Here is an 18,049-nt window from a genome sequence, read left to right as displayed (position 1 = left end):
CTGTGTTTGTTAGTGGAAAATCATCGGGGGCTACCTGGTAGGACTGGCACAATCACGAATCTCTTTCGCTTTCAAACTCTGAAAACTCTGATCGGCCAATGAATCGCCATGACTGGGTATCATTGGTGATTTGGACATACCAATGCCAGCGTCCATGTCACCAGTATAAAAGTTGCGTAATCTTTCTTCACGCAACTTGTACATATGAGCACGAATTTCCTTTTTGCGGCAAAAATCTTCTGTTTGCTGCCACTGCAATTAAAACAATTAATTAATAAAGTGAAAGAGCTGATTTTCGAGTTAAAGAAAATTCATTTTATGTGCATTTCGTACGAAGAGCTTATATCGAAATAAAAGTATGACAGCGAACCGTTTAAGAGTAACAAAACAAGTGATCAAATATAGATCGATGCGTGATCGAAGAAAGTTAATTTTTGTTAATTGAACTCATTTCCTTTCTTATGGTAATCGATTTGCATGCATAATACGTATCATCAAAGTACAAATAACTGAAATTCAAACTAGGAAACATGAGCATGCTTTCAGATGATTTGGTATTGAAGATAGAATTTATCACAAAAGAAAAGAAAAATTTGCTTTAGAATTCGTTAATTCCATTAAAATTCGCCTAAAAATAGTCTTTGAAAAAAATAAACATTTTCACTGAAATTCAAACTGGAGAGCTTTTGTGTGAAATTTTGACTTTAGACATCCAGCACTACAATTTGGCAAACTTTCGCTTAAATTAAAACTTCAGACAACGCACTTCACAAGCATAACAGTGTGTCACACAACTATAAAACACGGTAAAAAAAACAATTTCATACAGAATTGAACTCTATTTGGCAGCTGTCGACTATGATCGCTTTTGCTTGAAGTGCGTTACTTAAGATTGTTTTCAGTTTCCTTGTTTAAAAAAACTTTTAAAGTCTCCGAATCTTGTACATGAAAAAATTTGTTAAATTTCCCTGACATTCACTCGAAGGGCAATCACTTCGAAATATAATCCCAAGAGTTGTTTAATCCTAGCTTTCACCGAACATAAATTCAAACTGTTCAGACTGTTCAATAAAGATCGAATAATATAGAGACTGCTATGAAAAAATTCACTTGAACGTGACCATAATGTCAGATTCGACAACAATTTTTCACTTTTAAAAGGTGACAGATTAAAAAAGAAAATTCAAATTTTCGCACAGGCCAACCAAATTTTTACTACAATATATTTCTTGGCAAGCAACAGGGCCATAGAAATTCCATTCTGTTAATTTTTATATGTCTCTGTGTGGTAAGAAACAACTTTTGGTTCACATGCAAGAGGAGCGCGTAATTCAGTATTCCATTAAGGCCTCATTGAATTCAACTCATTGCCGAGTGAAATGAAGAACGAGAACAGTGTAGGAGTTTTTAATAGTAAATTGAGGAGTTATTTGAAGGACGTCAGCATCAATTTGTGATTTTTAAGGGGAGACGAAAGTTGATTAGAAATTGACTAAAAAGTGTGACTTTCGCTGTAGTCCTTTTTATCTGTGATTCGATGTGAATTGTATTTATAATATCAAATTAACTAAATAACTGATGATCTTATCTTATCTGAGGTAAAGACTAACATTATGCATCCTCGACTAAAAGCTCCCCCATCTTATTTCAAAAAAGTAAACCTAGAATGGAAAAAAAAGCTTTCACGAAACATTGGAAGTCTATCACCCACGCCCGCCAATCTAAAAACAACATCTCAATTAGCCAAAAGAAGTCAAAATACTTCCTATCGCTTAGCAAGAAAAACATCAAAAGAATCACCGGCGTCCTCACAGGTCACTGTTTCCTAAACAAACACGCCCATACAATCGGCGTACACAACGACCCCCACTGCAACAAATGTGGAGAAATAGAATCATCCGAACACTTCCTATGTAAATGCCCAGCGTACATAACTGAAAGAGCCAAATGCCTAGGAGCCTACATCCTCCCACATAACATAATTTGGAGCATTTCACCTAACCATATACTCGATTACCTCAACATAACAAACAGGTTGTAGGTAATTATAAATGGGTAAGCACAACAGGCCCACTGGAGGCTTAGGTGCAGGGGTTCTCCCCACCCACTCATACTAAACTAAACTACTAAACATTATGCATCAGCTCTGAGAGGGAGTTTGGGTTTATGTTTGCATCGACTCATAAAAAATGATGAGCGCCTTCGGCTTAGGATCACAATCACTAACTCGTCAAAATTAACATTTGGACACAGGTGCAACGTGCAAGGTGCAAGTTTCACTAAAATTCGCTTAAACTTGGTGCTGAAACAGAGTCTCCAGAATATAAATTCAAACTGTGAAATTTTAGGTGTGATATGTATTTGACCAATGACTTCAAATCATTGATTACAGTTCCCAGGTCACAAATCTTCACTTAAATTCAAACTGAGAAGTTCAAACCACCTTTAGATGATTATGTAACAGAAAATTCGCTTAGAAAAAGAAAAGAAAAATTTTTGCGCTTCCTATTTTTAATCTGATTCCTTAATACCGCTGAGGTACTTGGGAAAGTGTTTGACTTGACCTTTAGATTAAGGTACGATACAGAACTATTCCCTGCGGCCTGCAACTTAATCTCCGTGTGTGATTTCACATTTAAAAAACACAAATTATTTATTTAACACCGTCATGCTCTGCACCTGTGGCATTTACCACCGTGTCTCTATGAATTTTCTATCAAGAGCCCATCATACCCAACATACCCACAAATATGTCTCTTATCCTTTTACTTGTCCTGATGCATTGACATCATCAACTCGAGACGAAAAAAAAATTCAGATTCAATAATGTCTTTGAAAGCAAAAGTAAACAAAAAATGGAATAATTCAATTCACTTACACACTCGACAAAAAAAAAATTCACAACAATTAACTAATTGATAAATATATCAGCACAATCATTTGAAAGACAAAATAACTAGATGATTGTTTGAGCAATATACAAGCAAACACAAAATTATTATTAGTTTATCATCACGAAGTAGGAATTGAATTTTTTGTTTTGTTTTTTTTTATTCCTCGTCTACTTCCACTAATCGTTAAAAAAACACACTTCAACAATTTGTTTGTTTGTTTAGCAAAATATCAATATTTCCATTTGACAAATTTTATTTTATTTTTTCGTTTTAAACACATTAATGTATTGCACTCATAAGCCGAATTTAATTTAATTTTTTTAAATATTTTTTTTTTCCTTTCACACAGAACGCAGAAATTGTACCCACTATGGATCATTCGAGCACCGAAGATCAACTGATGATGTGAATTTTTTCTGTTAAAATGAATTTAACAACTAAAGAAAACATTATTCTTTCGAGTGTAAGTTTTGTCCATACAGAAAATGTGTATGAAATACAATATATACACCCGAGAACCCGACAGTCAGTTAAAAAACGCATTAAAATGTTTTTTAAATTATTTTTTGTTTTCTTCTTCTTCTTCTTCGGCTGGAAATCTTGTACTAAATGAATATAAAATATTTAACACAATAAACTGTATAGGATCACCCAGATCAGCTTAACGATAGAGTCATATCCATAAATTATAAACCGTCGAAGATTGTATACACACCAGTAGAGAGAGAGGAGAAAAAAAAAACTTTTTTATAATTGTTAATTTGCAGCCACCCGTTTTCTCAAAAATGACGTGTATTTTCATACAATTTCTTGTTAAATTATATTTTTGTCAATGGAGCCTACATTTGATCGTGTGTCACAAGGTGATCATTTATTCAGTGTGTGTTGTTTTTTTTTCATACTTCTTCTTCTTCTTTTATATGAAATAATATTTTGTAACGTAACACTCAATATTTGAAATGATCATATTTCAATTGTTCACATGGATTGTTAGTCGCTTGAAAGTTTTCAGCAAAATGATTAATTATTTGATAAATAAAAGCATAGTACGGCAACGCAAGTCCCGTACGAGAGTATGCAGATCGCATTCAAATCGAATGTGTTTAGCCCACTGGGTCACATCTCTAAATCCTATATTGACTGGAAGCGAAAAAAGGAAATGTGGGATCTGGAACGTATACAATGATGTGTAGGAAGTATCTCGCTTCAATTGTCTGTAGTTTTTCACTAGTTAATGGGTAACTTAATTGACACATTTGAGAAGTATCGCAACATAATAATTAAATCTATTACTTCATTTGTGTAAACTATGTCCTGGTGTTTGATACGAAATCTATCACTTCAATATTAGCATACATTTCGCTATATAAAAGAACACTATCAAGAGGTCGTTGCATATTCTTATCGTAATTGTCGTACAATACCTTTTACTTATTGTGTCTCTGGTCGTTAAATACCCTTTCCACCCTTTAATTTTCTTACATTGATAGGATGATGAAGTAAAAAATTCATCTGCAAGTTTGTTCCCCACTAAAAACTGTACAGTGTACACGCACGGAATTTTGAAATCCGACACATTTTCTGTTTCTGTGTTTTACTTGAGTTTTTGATTTCTCCATACAAAAATACATGCAAAATTGACAAAAAACCAGTAAACCCAAAACAGAAAATGTGTCGCTTTTCAAAATTCCGTGTGTGTATAATCGCTACTTCCCGACCAACTCTACATCTTTCCTATTTACGGGAGAAAAACTGGTCCCCCCAAAATTTTCCACAACTTCTCTATATCGAAACATCCCCAGACCATGTCTTTTCCACGTTTCAAAAGATTGCCAACGTCATTTCAAAAAAAGCTTTGCTCACCTTTTATCTAACATATCGTCTGCAACTGAAGAAATTAATTACTGAAAATCTTACCGCCACATAGACAATGATTTCTACAGTACACCCAACGCACTTCAAGCAAAAGTGCTATTAATGACAGCTGCCAAATAGAGTACTATTTTGTAAGAAATTTTATCCCCACTCTTTTTACAGCGTAAAATTTTGTATGGAGCGGAGCACTGTCAAGGTTCAGTACCCTATTTAGAGTACCACTTTTGCTTGAAGTGCGTTGGTACACCCCTTCTTTTGCTGTTCCAATCTTCTACACTAACACAGCTGCATTTCAAAATTAAATTTTTTCGAATAGACGCTATCCGAACTGCGAACATTATGCGAAAATTTATTGGCCCCAATGTATTGAACGAGTTCAAATCAAACTTATTAACCAAATAATATGAATGATGCGGTACAGAATTTGATTATTATAATTCTAATCGACCGAGAAAATCTTCCGCCAGACTACTGCTATGAAATTAGTGCTTCTTTTCAATTGACAATGATCGATGATCGTATTAAACTTTTTGTGATTCGTTTTTTTGGAAAATAGCCGGTGACGAGTATAAACAAAAAATTATTATGAAAAATCGATGTGTGAAAGGTTGTCTTGTATCACATCAATAATTTTATGAATAAATCAATGGCGGTAACGAACTTATCCAAATTTGCTATCGACGTAGGGTACGTTTAAAATTGATCAACATAGAGGGTGTTTCAATTTTATCAAAAAGACAGAGATTCGAATATCTAAGCAGTAAAGTAGCATGGAACTATATTCAATCCAATACAAATTTTGAAAGACATCGCATAAAAAAAGACACATAAACTGCCCATAAACATACTCACAACGATCTCCACAAAATTATTATTCGATTTGTTATTAAAGAACGACAATCCTCGAGGGTTTTAGGTTTTCGTCTGAATGATGTAGAAGAGGTTCGACATATTTTATTGATTTATTGACCCCTTCTGCTATTTTCTTATACATCAAGTTCTCGAAAGTTATAAATCCTGGATATTTACAGCTCCTCGTAAGTTACAACTTTTAGAGAGTTTTGACTTCGTGAAACTTTTAGAACTCCGCAAGTGTTACTACTCCTCGTAAAGCAAACATGTTTATTGCATGACCTGATGACACCTCTAAGTTTGGATGACTATTTACTAAAGTTCTATAAATTCCATTTAAATGTAACGACAGTAATATAATGGAAACTGAAGGATATTAAAGAAGTTTTATAAATATTCGTGACGTGATGTGAAGTCATGCCATTCTATTCGGATTATTCATCTCAAGAGAAAGGAAACAAAGCACATGAAATCGATCTGCTAAATATATCTAACAAAGGTGGTGGTCAATTTAGTAAACCATATATTACCGTTACCGTGTGTGCATACGAATGAAAATGTTTACGAGCTATCCTGTATAAAGCTGTTTGTGGATTATAAACGTAAATAAATATTAAAATTTATCTTCAATTACATGTTTTTTTTTCTCCTTTAAACTTTTTATCTGCAATGTTTTATATGCAAACTCATAAGAATATTAAATGATAAATAGTGTAGGATGTCCGATTTTGCCCACTCAAAGTGCAAAAAGATTCTTCATAAATTAAACGATAAATATAAGCGGCAACATTATTAATCGAAGTAAATAAAGTTTTTAGCTGAAATGATCTATACCCAAATACAATGGTTATTATTCATCACAAAACCGAAACCAACATACAATCGCTAGGGAGACATATCCACATTTTATAGTTTTTTTTTGTATATATTTTAACTGGGCGATGATATGACGATACGGTTATTATGTGAAAATAATTCATGGGCACACTTTGAACAAAACAAAAAAAAACCGTACCGTATCTGCATGGAGCATGATTGTATATACAGAATCATTTTTGTCTCGAAGAAATTCATTCATTTAATTTGTTTTATCTTTTTTTTTTTTTTTTGTTAAAAAAGTTATGTGCTCTTTCTGAAAAATGGAAATTTTAACAACAAAACAAACAATATGCAGCCAATAAAAATGAACGTAATTTTCGTTTTTATTAAACTTTCCCATTTATGGAAATGTTCGGAAAAATAAAAATTTACTCAAATTGATGCTACATCGTGCTAAGCGGACAATCACTTCAATCATTTCAGTTTTGTGTGGTTGTTAACCAAAAATAATTGGTTATTAAAGAGAAGTACCGATGTGTTTGTCTTGTTGTTTTTTTTTTCAGTTGAAAATTTCCTTTTTCGTTACTCTTTTACGATTAAAATACAATGTATTTTATTAAACAATTTTAATGGGTTACACAAATATATATCGTATGGCTTACCATGCGGCGTAAAAGGTCTTCATCTTTTATTGATGATAGTTCAGAAACTTCTGACGCCATTCTATCTGAAAGAAAATAAAGAATTTTATTGATTGAAATTGCTGATTAACTATTGAATGAAAATTGAATTTCCTAGCCAATATGTTCAAGATTTTGTATTAAAAGAGTATGTAAATAAGTGTCAATCACTTGATACTTCCCACAAAAACTGGGTGTAAAGAACATCATTTTTCCACCAATATTTTTCTACATTGAACTCGTTGAACCCGTTATTATCGTTCCACCTATCATCATTTTTACTATCGGATCTATTACTTCATTTGACCAAATTATTTTCAAGAGTTTTCCATAAAAAAAATTAACTCTCAGGTGAAACCAGATGAAAAGAAAGTGTTTTTGGTTCTCTATCACATCTAACAGATTTAATGATTAAAAGTTAGAATTTTTCCTTCTGAATCTATAATTTGATAAAATTCGTTCGCTATCTCTAGTCTATTGAGGGATTCTTTTGAAAAGCAGCCTACCGAAATCGGTCGCATTTTCTATTGGAATTTTTTATATGTGCCTAGAAAGGACTTCGACCCTATAAGCCAAAACCACTTTCAAAAAAATTCTTCGAAGCTTGTGTGGCTGGTGAAAGGTGAGCAAAAACCGAAAAATTGCAATTTTCTTACGAACATTTCTACAGTTACGCGAGCCGTACAGGGTCGTGTGGGGTGTCATTAGAAAGGTAATCACTACTATTGAGCTGAATAGGGACTTGATGGTTTTAAAATTCATCCACACTGAAATATGTGCAGTTGAAGTTTTCAACCGAAGACTTACACTATTCTTACAGAAATTTCTCGAGGTACACAAAACGTACATGGTCGTGTAGGGTATTATTTGAAAGGTAATTGTAAGTGCTTTTAGGCCAAATAGGGACTTATGGGGTTTGAATGCATATGCGATGAAATATGAGCACTTAAACATTTCAACTTCTATTCACACAAGCTTCGAAGAATTTTTTTGAAAGTGGTTTTGGCTTATAGGGTCGAAGTCCATTCTAGGCTCATATAAAAAATTCCAATAGAAAATGCGTCCGATTTCGGTAGGCTGTTTTTCAAAAGAATCCCTCATTACGCTATGCTGTCGCTTAATTTTAAAGTTTGTTGATTTCGCAGGGGTCTCTGATTGGCGTAGGCTTGGTATGATTCAGCTGCTTTTGACATAACTCACTTAATTCACAAATCAACATGTGTGAACTGGTCCTAACTGTTCAACAAAAAAGTATTTCACCGATAGTTGTGTAGGATTCATTGAATAATTTTTGAGTCGATTCGAAAGACTTCAATAATTTATGGATGCTATTTTCAATTTTCAAAAGGATTTAACATAACACATTCAATAAACAAAAAACGCGAAACAATCTGCTGAATAAATTTCACAACAAATTTGCGAATTATTCTAATTTCGCCTAACGGTATCCGATGATTCAACTGCCGTGTTTTCTATTTATTATAATCCGTCCAATAAATTACAATTACAAATGTTAAGGAAATACAATCATAACATTTGTTGTAAAGTGGTTTGATTTACAAACTGAAATAGGAAATGCGGTAAAGCTTGTGGAAGAGGTAAAATTCCGATAAGCTGGACGAACCGAAGTTTGGAAAACTAGCTAGCCTTATCTAAATTTTCTGTATGTGGTTAGAAGAGTATTATTTATATTTTTAACATCAACTCCTCTTAAAAGAGAATACGTTAATTGTTGTTGCTCCGGTCTGTGTAAAATGCGTTTTTTTAACAATTCCTAACAGAAGTTGTAGCGGCAAAAATGCACAGCGATACATAGCCTGTGCTACACATGTTTACCGGAAATAAGTTGTTTAGATTTGTACGAAGTGCGAGATTTAAAAGGTTATAACGTACCATTGGTATTAGTAGTAACTTATATAACTATCGTAAATTTTAACCTATTTTGAAAAAGCAGCTTCTGGTTTTTATTTTAAAAACAAAGACGAGCTCATGCATTTATGGCAGAATGAACTTCGTGACTGCTGCCGGTTGTGATTTGACAATATAATTTCATTTACATTTCGGGCATAATTTATGTTCAGTTTGAATGAACCACCATTCCAATTGAGCCATTCAATCTCTTGGAATTTGAATTTTTACTTGGCCGCATCGAAAATAATTACCAAAATCTCGGTCGACAAAAATTTATAAATCAGACACGTTTTTAAGAAAATTTAGGAATTGAATTCCTAAAATTACAGTTTGTTCAAAAATGAAATGCACAGTTTTTAGTATTTCGAGACATTTCAAAATTGCAATCTGTCAGATAGTAAAGGATGAGTTTAATTACCCGGCGCATTAAAAGATTTGAAATTTGAATGATTTTTTCCACAGCTACATATTTTTGCATGTTAAGTTTCTTACATTTTTTGCAGATAGCATTATAATAGTAGGAAACTTAGATTTCGTAGGAAGAATTCGCGGACGGAAAAATGTAAATTTATTTTGAGTCTGAGTATTGTTCTACATCTATGATTTCTCTTAGATCGTGTTTCTATTCAAACACATCGATGGTCTTTGAATACTCAAATCTGTAGAAAGACCGTCTGCTTCACACATTTAGCAAATTTTTTACAAGAAGTTTTATCAGCACTTGAAGTGACGATATTGGAAACACGAATAAGCATCAGGGAAAAAAAATTTGTCAACAATTATTTTCTACAAATATATAAATATTTGGCACAAATATGTAAATATTTGTAACAAATAAATTCGCAATTTATTTGTGACAAATATATAAAATATAAAATAATTTTAAATTATTTGTTATAAATATTTTAAATATTTGTGACAAATAAATTCCAAATTTATTGTGACAAATATTTAAATTATTTGTGACACATATTTTATAAATTTGCAACAAATATTTAAATTATTTATTAGAAATAAATTCAAAATTATTTGTCATAAATATTTAAAAAAAATTGTGACCAATAATTTAAAATATTTGTCACAAATAATTTTGAATTTATTTCTCATAAATATTTGAAATATTTGTGACAAATATTTAAATATTCGAACCAAATTTTCAACATTAAATTTGCTTCGAATAATTGAATTTTTGTCCGTGATAATTGAAGTTGAACAGTTAGCCGCTGTACAACACCATCGATTTCTTTGAATAAAGACACGATCTATGAGAAATTATAGATGTAGAACAATACTCAGACTAAAAATAAATTTACATTTTTCCGTTCGCAAATTCTTCTGACGAAATCTAAGTTTCCTACTATTAAAATGCTATTTGCAAAAAATGTAAGAAACTTAACATGCAAAAATCTGTAGCAGTGGAAAAAACCATTCAAATTTCAAATCTGTTGACGCGTCGGTTAATTAAACGCATCCTTTACTATCTGACAGATTGAAATTTTGAAATGTCTCGAAATACTAAAAACTGTGCATTTCATTTTTGAACAAACTGTAGGCTCTGAAATCATATAAATATTATAAAAAAAACTGCATTTAGCCTAAACGATTTAGGCGATTAATATGGCCTGATTCCGTGAATACGAATGAAGAATGTCATTTTTTGATCACCTCAACATTAAATTCAAACAAATTATTGTACGTCCAATTAAGATTTCAAACTTAAAACAAGCCAATTTATATGTGCGAGTAGCACCATAAAGAAACCATAAAACAAAAGTGATATATTGGAACAATAAATGACAAAATAATTCACGAATGTCATAATTTATGACAGAATTATTCATCTGTATGATAAATTGTTCACTCGATATAGTAATACCCCGTGCAATCAAGATCACATTTCAAAAATTAAATGCAAAATTAATTAACGTGCGGCTATCTAATTTATAAGTACAATTGATAGTTAATATAACAACCATTATTATATGCGAAGTTATGATGATGACATAACAAGTAATAAACCACCGTGAAATTACGTACACCCACTTCAGTAATGGTTCATTTGTTATTTCAGTTTAGATGAAGTCATTTCATTAGATTTGGAAAAAAACAAACTTTTTATTTTAACCCGTTGCGTTGATAAGTTACAGGTTAAATTACATGTGGACGGGAATCTACTTCCGCATTACAAAAAAAAATGAAATTCATCTTCATCATAATTTATGTATTGTGAATTCATGCATTCGTTGCTGGTTAAATGTTTAATCCACGAAAAACGAAGGTTCGTTTTTATAAGTTGATTCTAAGTTCGAAATCAATTTCAATAGTTTTATATTGTTCACAAGAAAGTGAAAGCATTTCATGGCAAAACTACGCGTAGTTGAGATCAAATGATTTACAGGAATCTCTTGGTTGAGTTTTTTTTTTGTTGAGTGATCAGACCCTAATAGTTGTTCTGTATTGTGTCCTTCGAAAGAACCTTTAGAGAGCGGGTTATTCATCTGATGATGTAAACTTTGGGGACGCAGGTGCAGATGGTCAGGCAGATGCAGGTGGTCGCACAGATGCAGATACGCGGGTGACACACCACATTTCATTCAAAAATTCAACACACCATTCAAATTCAACTTTATAGTAAAATGGCGATATGCGTGACCTCCCCAAAGTTTACAGGCAAAATACACGTTCAAACTAATGAAGTAAAAGATTTTGTATCAATCTATTAAAAATATTTGATCAAAAGAAATGACGGATTAGACAACTTTACGTAAAGTAATTACTGTTGAATTCACAGGCGAGGTACCTTAACAGTGTTTTGTCTGTAAAGCTCATTCTATCTTTTGAGTTTGTAAAACAGGCTGATCATTCCTCATTTTTTGAAGAAGATTTTATTGATTGATAATGAGATAAAATTAATCAAGCATTCGAGATTGATTTAAATAATTAATTATCAACAATTTTCTCCGATTAATAAATTGACATTCGATATCCAAGGTCTGCTAGCCATGAGTATAAAAAACTTAAATGACCAAATATGATAAGATGAGTAGCTTACTTAGTAAGTGACTTTGTCAAACGTGTCTAGACAAACAAACAAACATAATGATTGAGAATCTGATTTTACAACTTTCTACGTGTTCATTGAGAAGAGCAATATTACCCATAATATTCTGTTCGTTACTCCAAATACCCATTTAAAGTCATTCCGTTTGCGCACATATAATATGTACCTACATCTGCTTCTACCATTTAATAACTATTTAAAGAAAAAACTCAAATATTTTCATTTGCTTCAAAATGAAAAACAAATTCCACAGGCGTGATGCGCTTTTTTACTACAAAAATATTATTTATGTTTGTCCGCTACTTAAAAATTGTTTTTTTTTATTAGTCGAGCATACCTGCATTTGATCATGAACTTCATCGGTGTACCTTGATTTTGTTATTTCACAATAAATTTATAATGGGAAATAGTTTTCTAATAAAATGTGATTGTGGTTCATAAACATAGTAAAATTTGATTGCCTCAAGCGGATAGACATACATTATACATACGTGTGTTTTTTTGTGTGTAAATTATTGTTTTATCGATTTATTGCCAGTGATTAAATGCAAAAAGTAAAACGCAAAGAAATTCCATAATGTCTTTACAGACTTTTAATAACTTATAAGTTAACCTGTTATTAAAAGCACCAAGTATATGGTTGTGGCTTAGCGTCTTCTTTCACATTTTTATAAACATATAAATGAATATTCATTTGTTTTCGAAACGATATGTACCTTTCGATCGAAGAATTTTCGTGTTTTTGTGAATTTTTTGTTCACCACTGAAAAACAGACAACTGTATCATTATGTAAAGCTTACATCACAGATTTCGAGGTGTCTAAATAGTAACTAAAGGATTGTAAATCTTAGTGACATTTTCTTGGTCAACACATTCTCTAAATGGACGTTTCACTAGGAAGCCAGGATCAAGGCCACGATGGTTGATTTTTGGCCGAACGTATAAAAATTTAGATCTCGTTCCCTCGACTCTAAGTCATGGGTCTTACAACAGAAAATACACCGTATGATTAAAAATGTATGGAAATGTGATTATAAACGTTAAATGTATCCGATTTTCAAAACTTTCTTTTTATGAAGTATTCGATGAAGTATTGAAATCCTCAGGTCAAGTTTGGAAATGGGTGGTATCGGTTCAACCATTTGGGAATAGTTCTGAAAAGAAGCCTTTTCTGCAATTTGCTAACACGATAATTGGAGTAAGTCTCAACTGATTTAAAAGAAATGTTTGGTGAAGGATGGAATTCCAGAGATGAGGTTCCAAGATGGAAAACTGCTGTTTCTAAGCGAATTTTTGAATCGATCGCAACAGAATTAAATTGTTAATGAGAGATTAAGACCATTTTAGTAATATTTTTTCTAATAATGTTTTTGTGGTCATAAAAATTACATTTGATTCAAATTAATCAATAAATCATTACCATAAAGGAAACTATTCAAACAGTCAAGAGATCTTACCCACCCAACAGGAGGGAGCTATTTGTTCCCTACATTTTACTACACTTAGTTCCATCAAGAGCTACCAACATTTACGATTCTTTGATGTAGAATAAATGTCAAATTGAGTTACAAACAATTTTTTTTTTATCGATGGAGAACCTAATTATAAGACACTTTGTCTCGTATCATATGCCAAAAAAAGTTAAAACTTTTTTTAGAAATCATTTTGAAAGTCACTAAAAACACGAAAATTCGAATAGAAATACAGTATGTCATCAAAAATGTTTGTATTTCGATTCGAATTTTCGTGTTTTCAGTGACTTTCAAAATGATTTATAAAAAAAGTTTTAACTTTTTTTGGCATATGATACGAGACAAAGTGTCTTATAATTAGGTTCTCCATCGATAAAAAAAAAAAAAAATTGTTTGTAACTCAATTGTAGTCCTGATTCATTGTAGCCTTTACATTATTTAAAGAGGTATATGACAGAACGGATGTTCCGTGGAAAGAGTTAGCGAAATAAAAGACTTGGGTATAATTCTCGACAGCAAGCTGAATTTCACCAAACACTTCGAATACATCTTTAAAAAATCAATGGCAGCTCTCAATTTCGTTAAACGGCAATCAAAGAAACTCGATCTCGATGCTGCTACGCTGTTACACTCGTCACTGGTACGCTCAAATTTAGAATTTGCTTGTTCGACATGGTCACCTCATTACGACGTACATATACGACAGCTCGAAAGTGTGCAACGACAATTAATTATGTTTCTGAACGACGAACGACGACAAGCAAAGACAGAGAGACACAAATAACTACGTTCTCGAACCGTATGCTGACCGGTGCGCTAAGTTCAATTTGGATTCGTTACTTCGTCGAAGGTTCAACCAAACTGCAATGTTTATGTTTGACATAATATCCGGAAGGAAAAGTTCGCCGTTTTAAAGGTCTAAGCTTAACTTCAACGTCAATTCCCGGTCTCTGCGAAATTCGAACCTGATCGTACTTAAGTCAAGATTCAGGACGTTTCACTCACTTTATTCACCGTTTGAACAGGCATGTCGTATATTTAACTGTGTTGCATCGAAAATTGATCCGACCCTTCATCGTGCTGAGTTCAAACGACTGCTATTACGATTACCTAACATTGGACATTGGGCAGTGAATCCATGAAAATTGTTTAATTAATGTGTGCAATGCACAGACGATTTTGTATTTGTTTTAATTTCTTGTATCTCGTTTTGAACGTCAATCTGTATTAGAATGACGGTAATAAATATCTATCTATCTATCCATATTTCTAAAAGCGTCTTAAATGGTGCTCCAGTAAAACGTTTTAGAAAAACTTGGGAAGAAAGTGAGCCTAAAGCGAATTCATTTGAATTAATAGAATTCGTTTATGACATACTTCTACAGATAAACGAACCAGAAGGCTCACAGGCCATACTGTGAGCTTTTTGGAATTTAGATGAATTTTTTTAATTTTTGGGTTTCTTATAAATGAGTTGTACGTAGCCCTTGAGGGGATTTTTCGAGTCATACGGGACCTGCCTACCAACACTCTGTATTTATTATCATGTTTTCAGATAGTGAATAACCGTGATCAGAAGACTCAAAGAATTTAACTGTCACTGGGCCATTGACGGTGTTTTATTTTGTTTCGAATGAGAAGCACACCTATGATGATAATTTTTATGATTTTAAGTCGCATAAATTCCATACCTTCCCCATTCTACATTTCATTAGATCTATTTCGAACTCTACCAACGTCAAACGTAATTGATTGACACCAATTCTTTTACTTCATTACTTAATCAGTTTTTGCACATATTTCCTTTAATAAACCAAAAATGAATTAGAATATAGAAACAAAACGTAAATTGGTGCAATTCGTCAAAGAACCATTAATTTAATGATGATCGCTATCAATTCAATTCTGTTCTCTCGGTTCTGTGCTATTTTTGCTTTGTTTCAAGGTTGACACCGAAATATATATAACTCAGCATAGAGCAATAAAGCAAAAGGTATGAGTAAATAAACATTATTATTCCAACGACAAGATGACAAATCAGTGATCTAACAACAACAACAAAACTATAATACCAATATGGTTATAACATTGAAACATTTGCACACAGTACGCATTATATTTCATGCAGCAAGACCGCGACGGGTGGTGCAAAGTTAGCTGATTAATAAAAATTCGTTTCATACATTTTGCTACATCAATGAAATAAGAAAAACAAATTAAATATTAAATGATATGAAAAATGAACCCATTAATATTCCGGTGTGACAAACGTTACCATTTGTTTCGAAATACACAAATAACATCAAAATTTAGAGATAAAAAAACAATTTCTTCAAAAATAAATTGTCTTTTTTTTCTGCTGAGACTAATTTGTAGAAAAGCTTAATTGAAAAAAAAGACGTAAGTGAAGTCATCCCATTTATCGCTTAACAAACAAAAAGCTCGTTGTTACTTCCAATTGCATAATAATATCGAGAAAATTAATTTACGTGCGTAAATAAATGTAAAAAAAAAAATTATCGTTAATTATTCAATTGCATTCTCAAGGCATCAACGTTACATAGTCTCAGATTTATTTTAGCTTCAGTGGATGTAATATTATGTATAGAACAAGGTTACCAGCGAAACGAACATGTTTCATGAGAATTGAAATGAAAATTTTACAAAGGCGTCAAAAATGGTCATATTTATTTAAGGAAAAAAAAATATAAAAAAATATTCTAGAATTTGGTGTTATATATACATACAGGACTTCTACACTGAAGAAAATCTGGGATTAAATAAAAAATAATAGAGACAGGATTACACAACAGCTGGGCGAAATACATTTCTAATTCAAAATTCAAAATAACATACAAAGAATGGAAGGACCAAAAATGTTTGTTTCGTTTAAAATCATGCTAATTCCTCAGGGATCATTAAGAGCGCTCACCCCTTGGCAAAATTTTAGCCTACATTTGTGCCCAAAAATATTCGTTTTTTGATGATTTCTCTGAACCAAAATCTTTTTTTTTTGAAAAAGTAAAACCATTAAAGCATGCAAAAATGTGTTACTTTTAAAGGAAAAATTGGTTTGTGAGTCATAACTGACTCCTCAATAACTCCATAAATACGCTAGCTACAACGTTAAAATTAAGTTCTACCTCACATCTAGATGATAACAACTCTCTGGTGTTTGTCCTTATTTTCGCAGTACCAACGCACCAGCAATGCGTATCTGGAATGATATGAAAATTGGACAGTGTATCACATCACACATAGCTTTCGACTTACACTTATATAAAACAAGTTCATATAACTAAGATACTATTCTTGTCGTTGTCAGGTGCAGGTAAAATGCTGGTGTGTTGCAAGTACGCGTTTGTATAAAAAAGTATAAAGTTGAATTGAAATGAATCAACTATGAACATTAGGAGAAATTATTAAAAGATATCAAGGCTAAGAATAATCGGTAAACTTATACGCATCTGTTCTCAGTAAGAACAAGCAGCTCCTTCTCACTTGAGTTCTCTTATATAGCAAGAGGAACTAAAAAAAAACAACAGATTATTGAATCAAAGATTTTTTACAATTTTTAAAACAATAGAAGTAACAGATTTCTTGATTCTATATTTCAACTGGTATTCTTAGCTTTGCAGGTAGTGTCGGATCTTAATGTTAATGATAAGATCAAGCGTATTTAACCTGATGTTTCCTCTGTGTATACTGAGAAATGTTCATTTTGAAATTAGTCAGAAAAAATAAATATTATAATCCGCCCATTGCCAAAATAATAATTCAATGACATGTGATAGTGCCGCTGTCTGATCAGAATCAGGCAAAAAAAATGAAATGCAATGCAATGAACCAATATAATATTCAGAAGATGAAAAAAAAAATTTCGATTTTTTTTAAAGTTCCAACAATGATACATAAGTGTAGATCGTGTCTTTTCTTTCGTACAATATAGACATACATATGTATACCAAAACCATATGCATAGCCAACATCACACAAAAATATAATGAACCATTACGAGAGTTGTTTCCATTTCCAGGCAAACTACCTTCCCTATATGGAAATAATAATTCCGAACATGGATAACTGGGGCTATATGAAATGAATTAAACATCTCGGTAAGCACAACTTTTTTTTTCGAAGGTTTGCTCAAAGTGCTTACATTTTAAAATAATAAAAAAATTTACGAAATTTGCACATGAAAATGTGGGTCATCCATTCCATACACTTACACGCATTGGTCAAAATATATTTACGACACAAAAATATATTTAAATAATACCCAAATTGTGCCCAGCGCAATTACGTATATCAATTTGCCAATCAAAAATAATATACAAAATTATACGACTGACATTTTAGCCGCTTGGCGACACACAAATCTCGTAATTTTGTCTAAACCGCATTATTCCATAAAAGCACGTGAAATTGGAAGCTGTCTTAATCTGGAACACGGAACAGCCCGCTCAGAAAGATTAAGCCAGAGA

General features: G+C 32.2%; 1 protein-coding gene across 6 annotated transcripts in view; it reads right to left on the bottom strand.

The window, feature by feature from the left end:
- The window catches only part of LOC119069790 (microtubule-associated protein futsch), a 60,485-nt gene that overhangs the window by 32,537 nt on the left and 9,899 nt on the right, over positions 1 to 18,049 (bottom strand). For 4 of the 6 annotated variants that reach the window (XR_005086410.1, XM_037173932.1, XM_037173936.1 and 1 more), the window contains exons 3-4: positions 7,103 to 7,167; positions 35 to 252 (exon numbers count right to left, since the gene is read on the bottom strand). Coding sequence is in view for 5 of the 6 variants with exons in the window: in XM_037173932.1 (XP_037029827.1) it covers positions 35 to 252; positions 7,103 to 7,162 (278 nt within the window). In the remaining variant the exon portion in view is untranslated. The other 2 variants (XM_037173935.1, XM_037173934.1) reach the window with 2 other exon arrangements.

Source organism: Bradysia coprophila (assembly GCF_014529535.1).
Source record: "Bradysia coprophila strain Holo2 chromosome X unlocalized genomic scaffold, BU_Bcop_v1 contig_39, whole genome shotgun sequence".
NCBI lineage: Eukaryota > Metazoa > Arthropoda > Insecta > Diptera > Sciaridae > Bradysia > Bradysia coprophila.
Note: the sequence above shows the minus strand (reverse complement) of the source record. Positions and strands in the feature narration are given on the sequence as shown.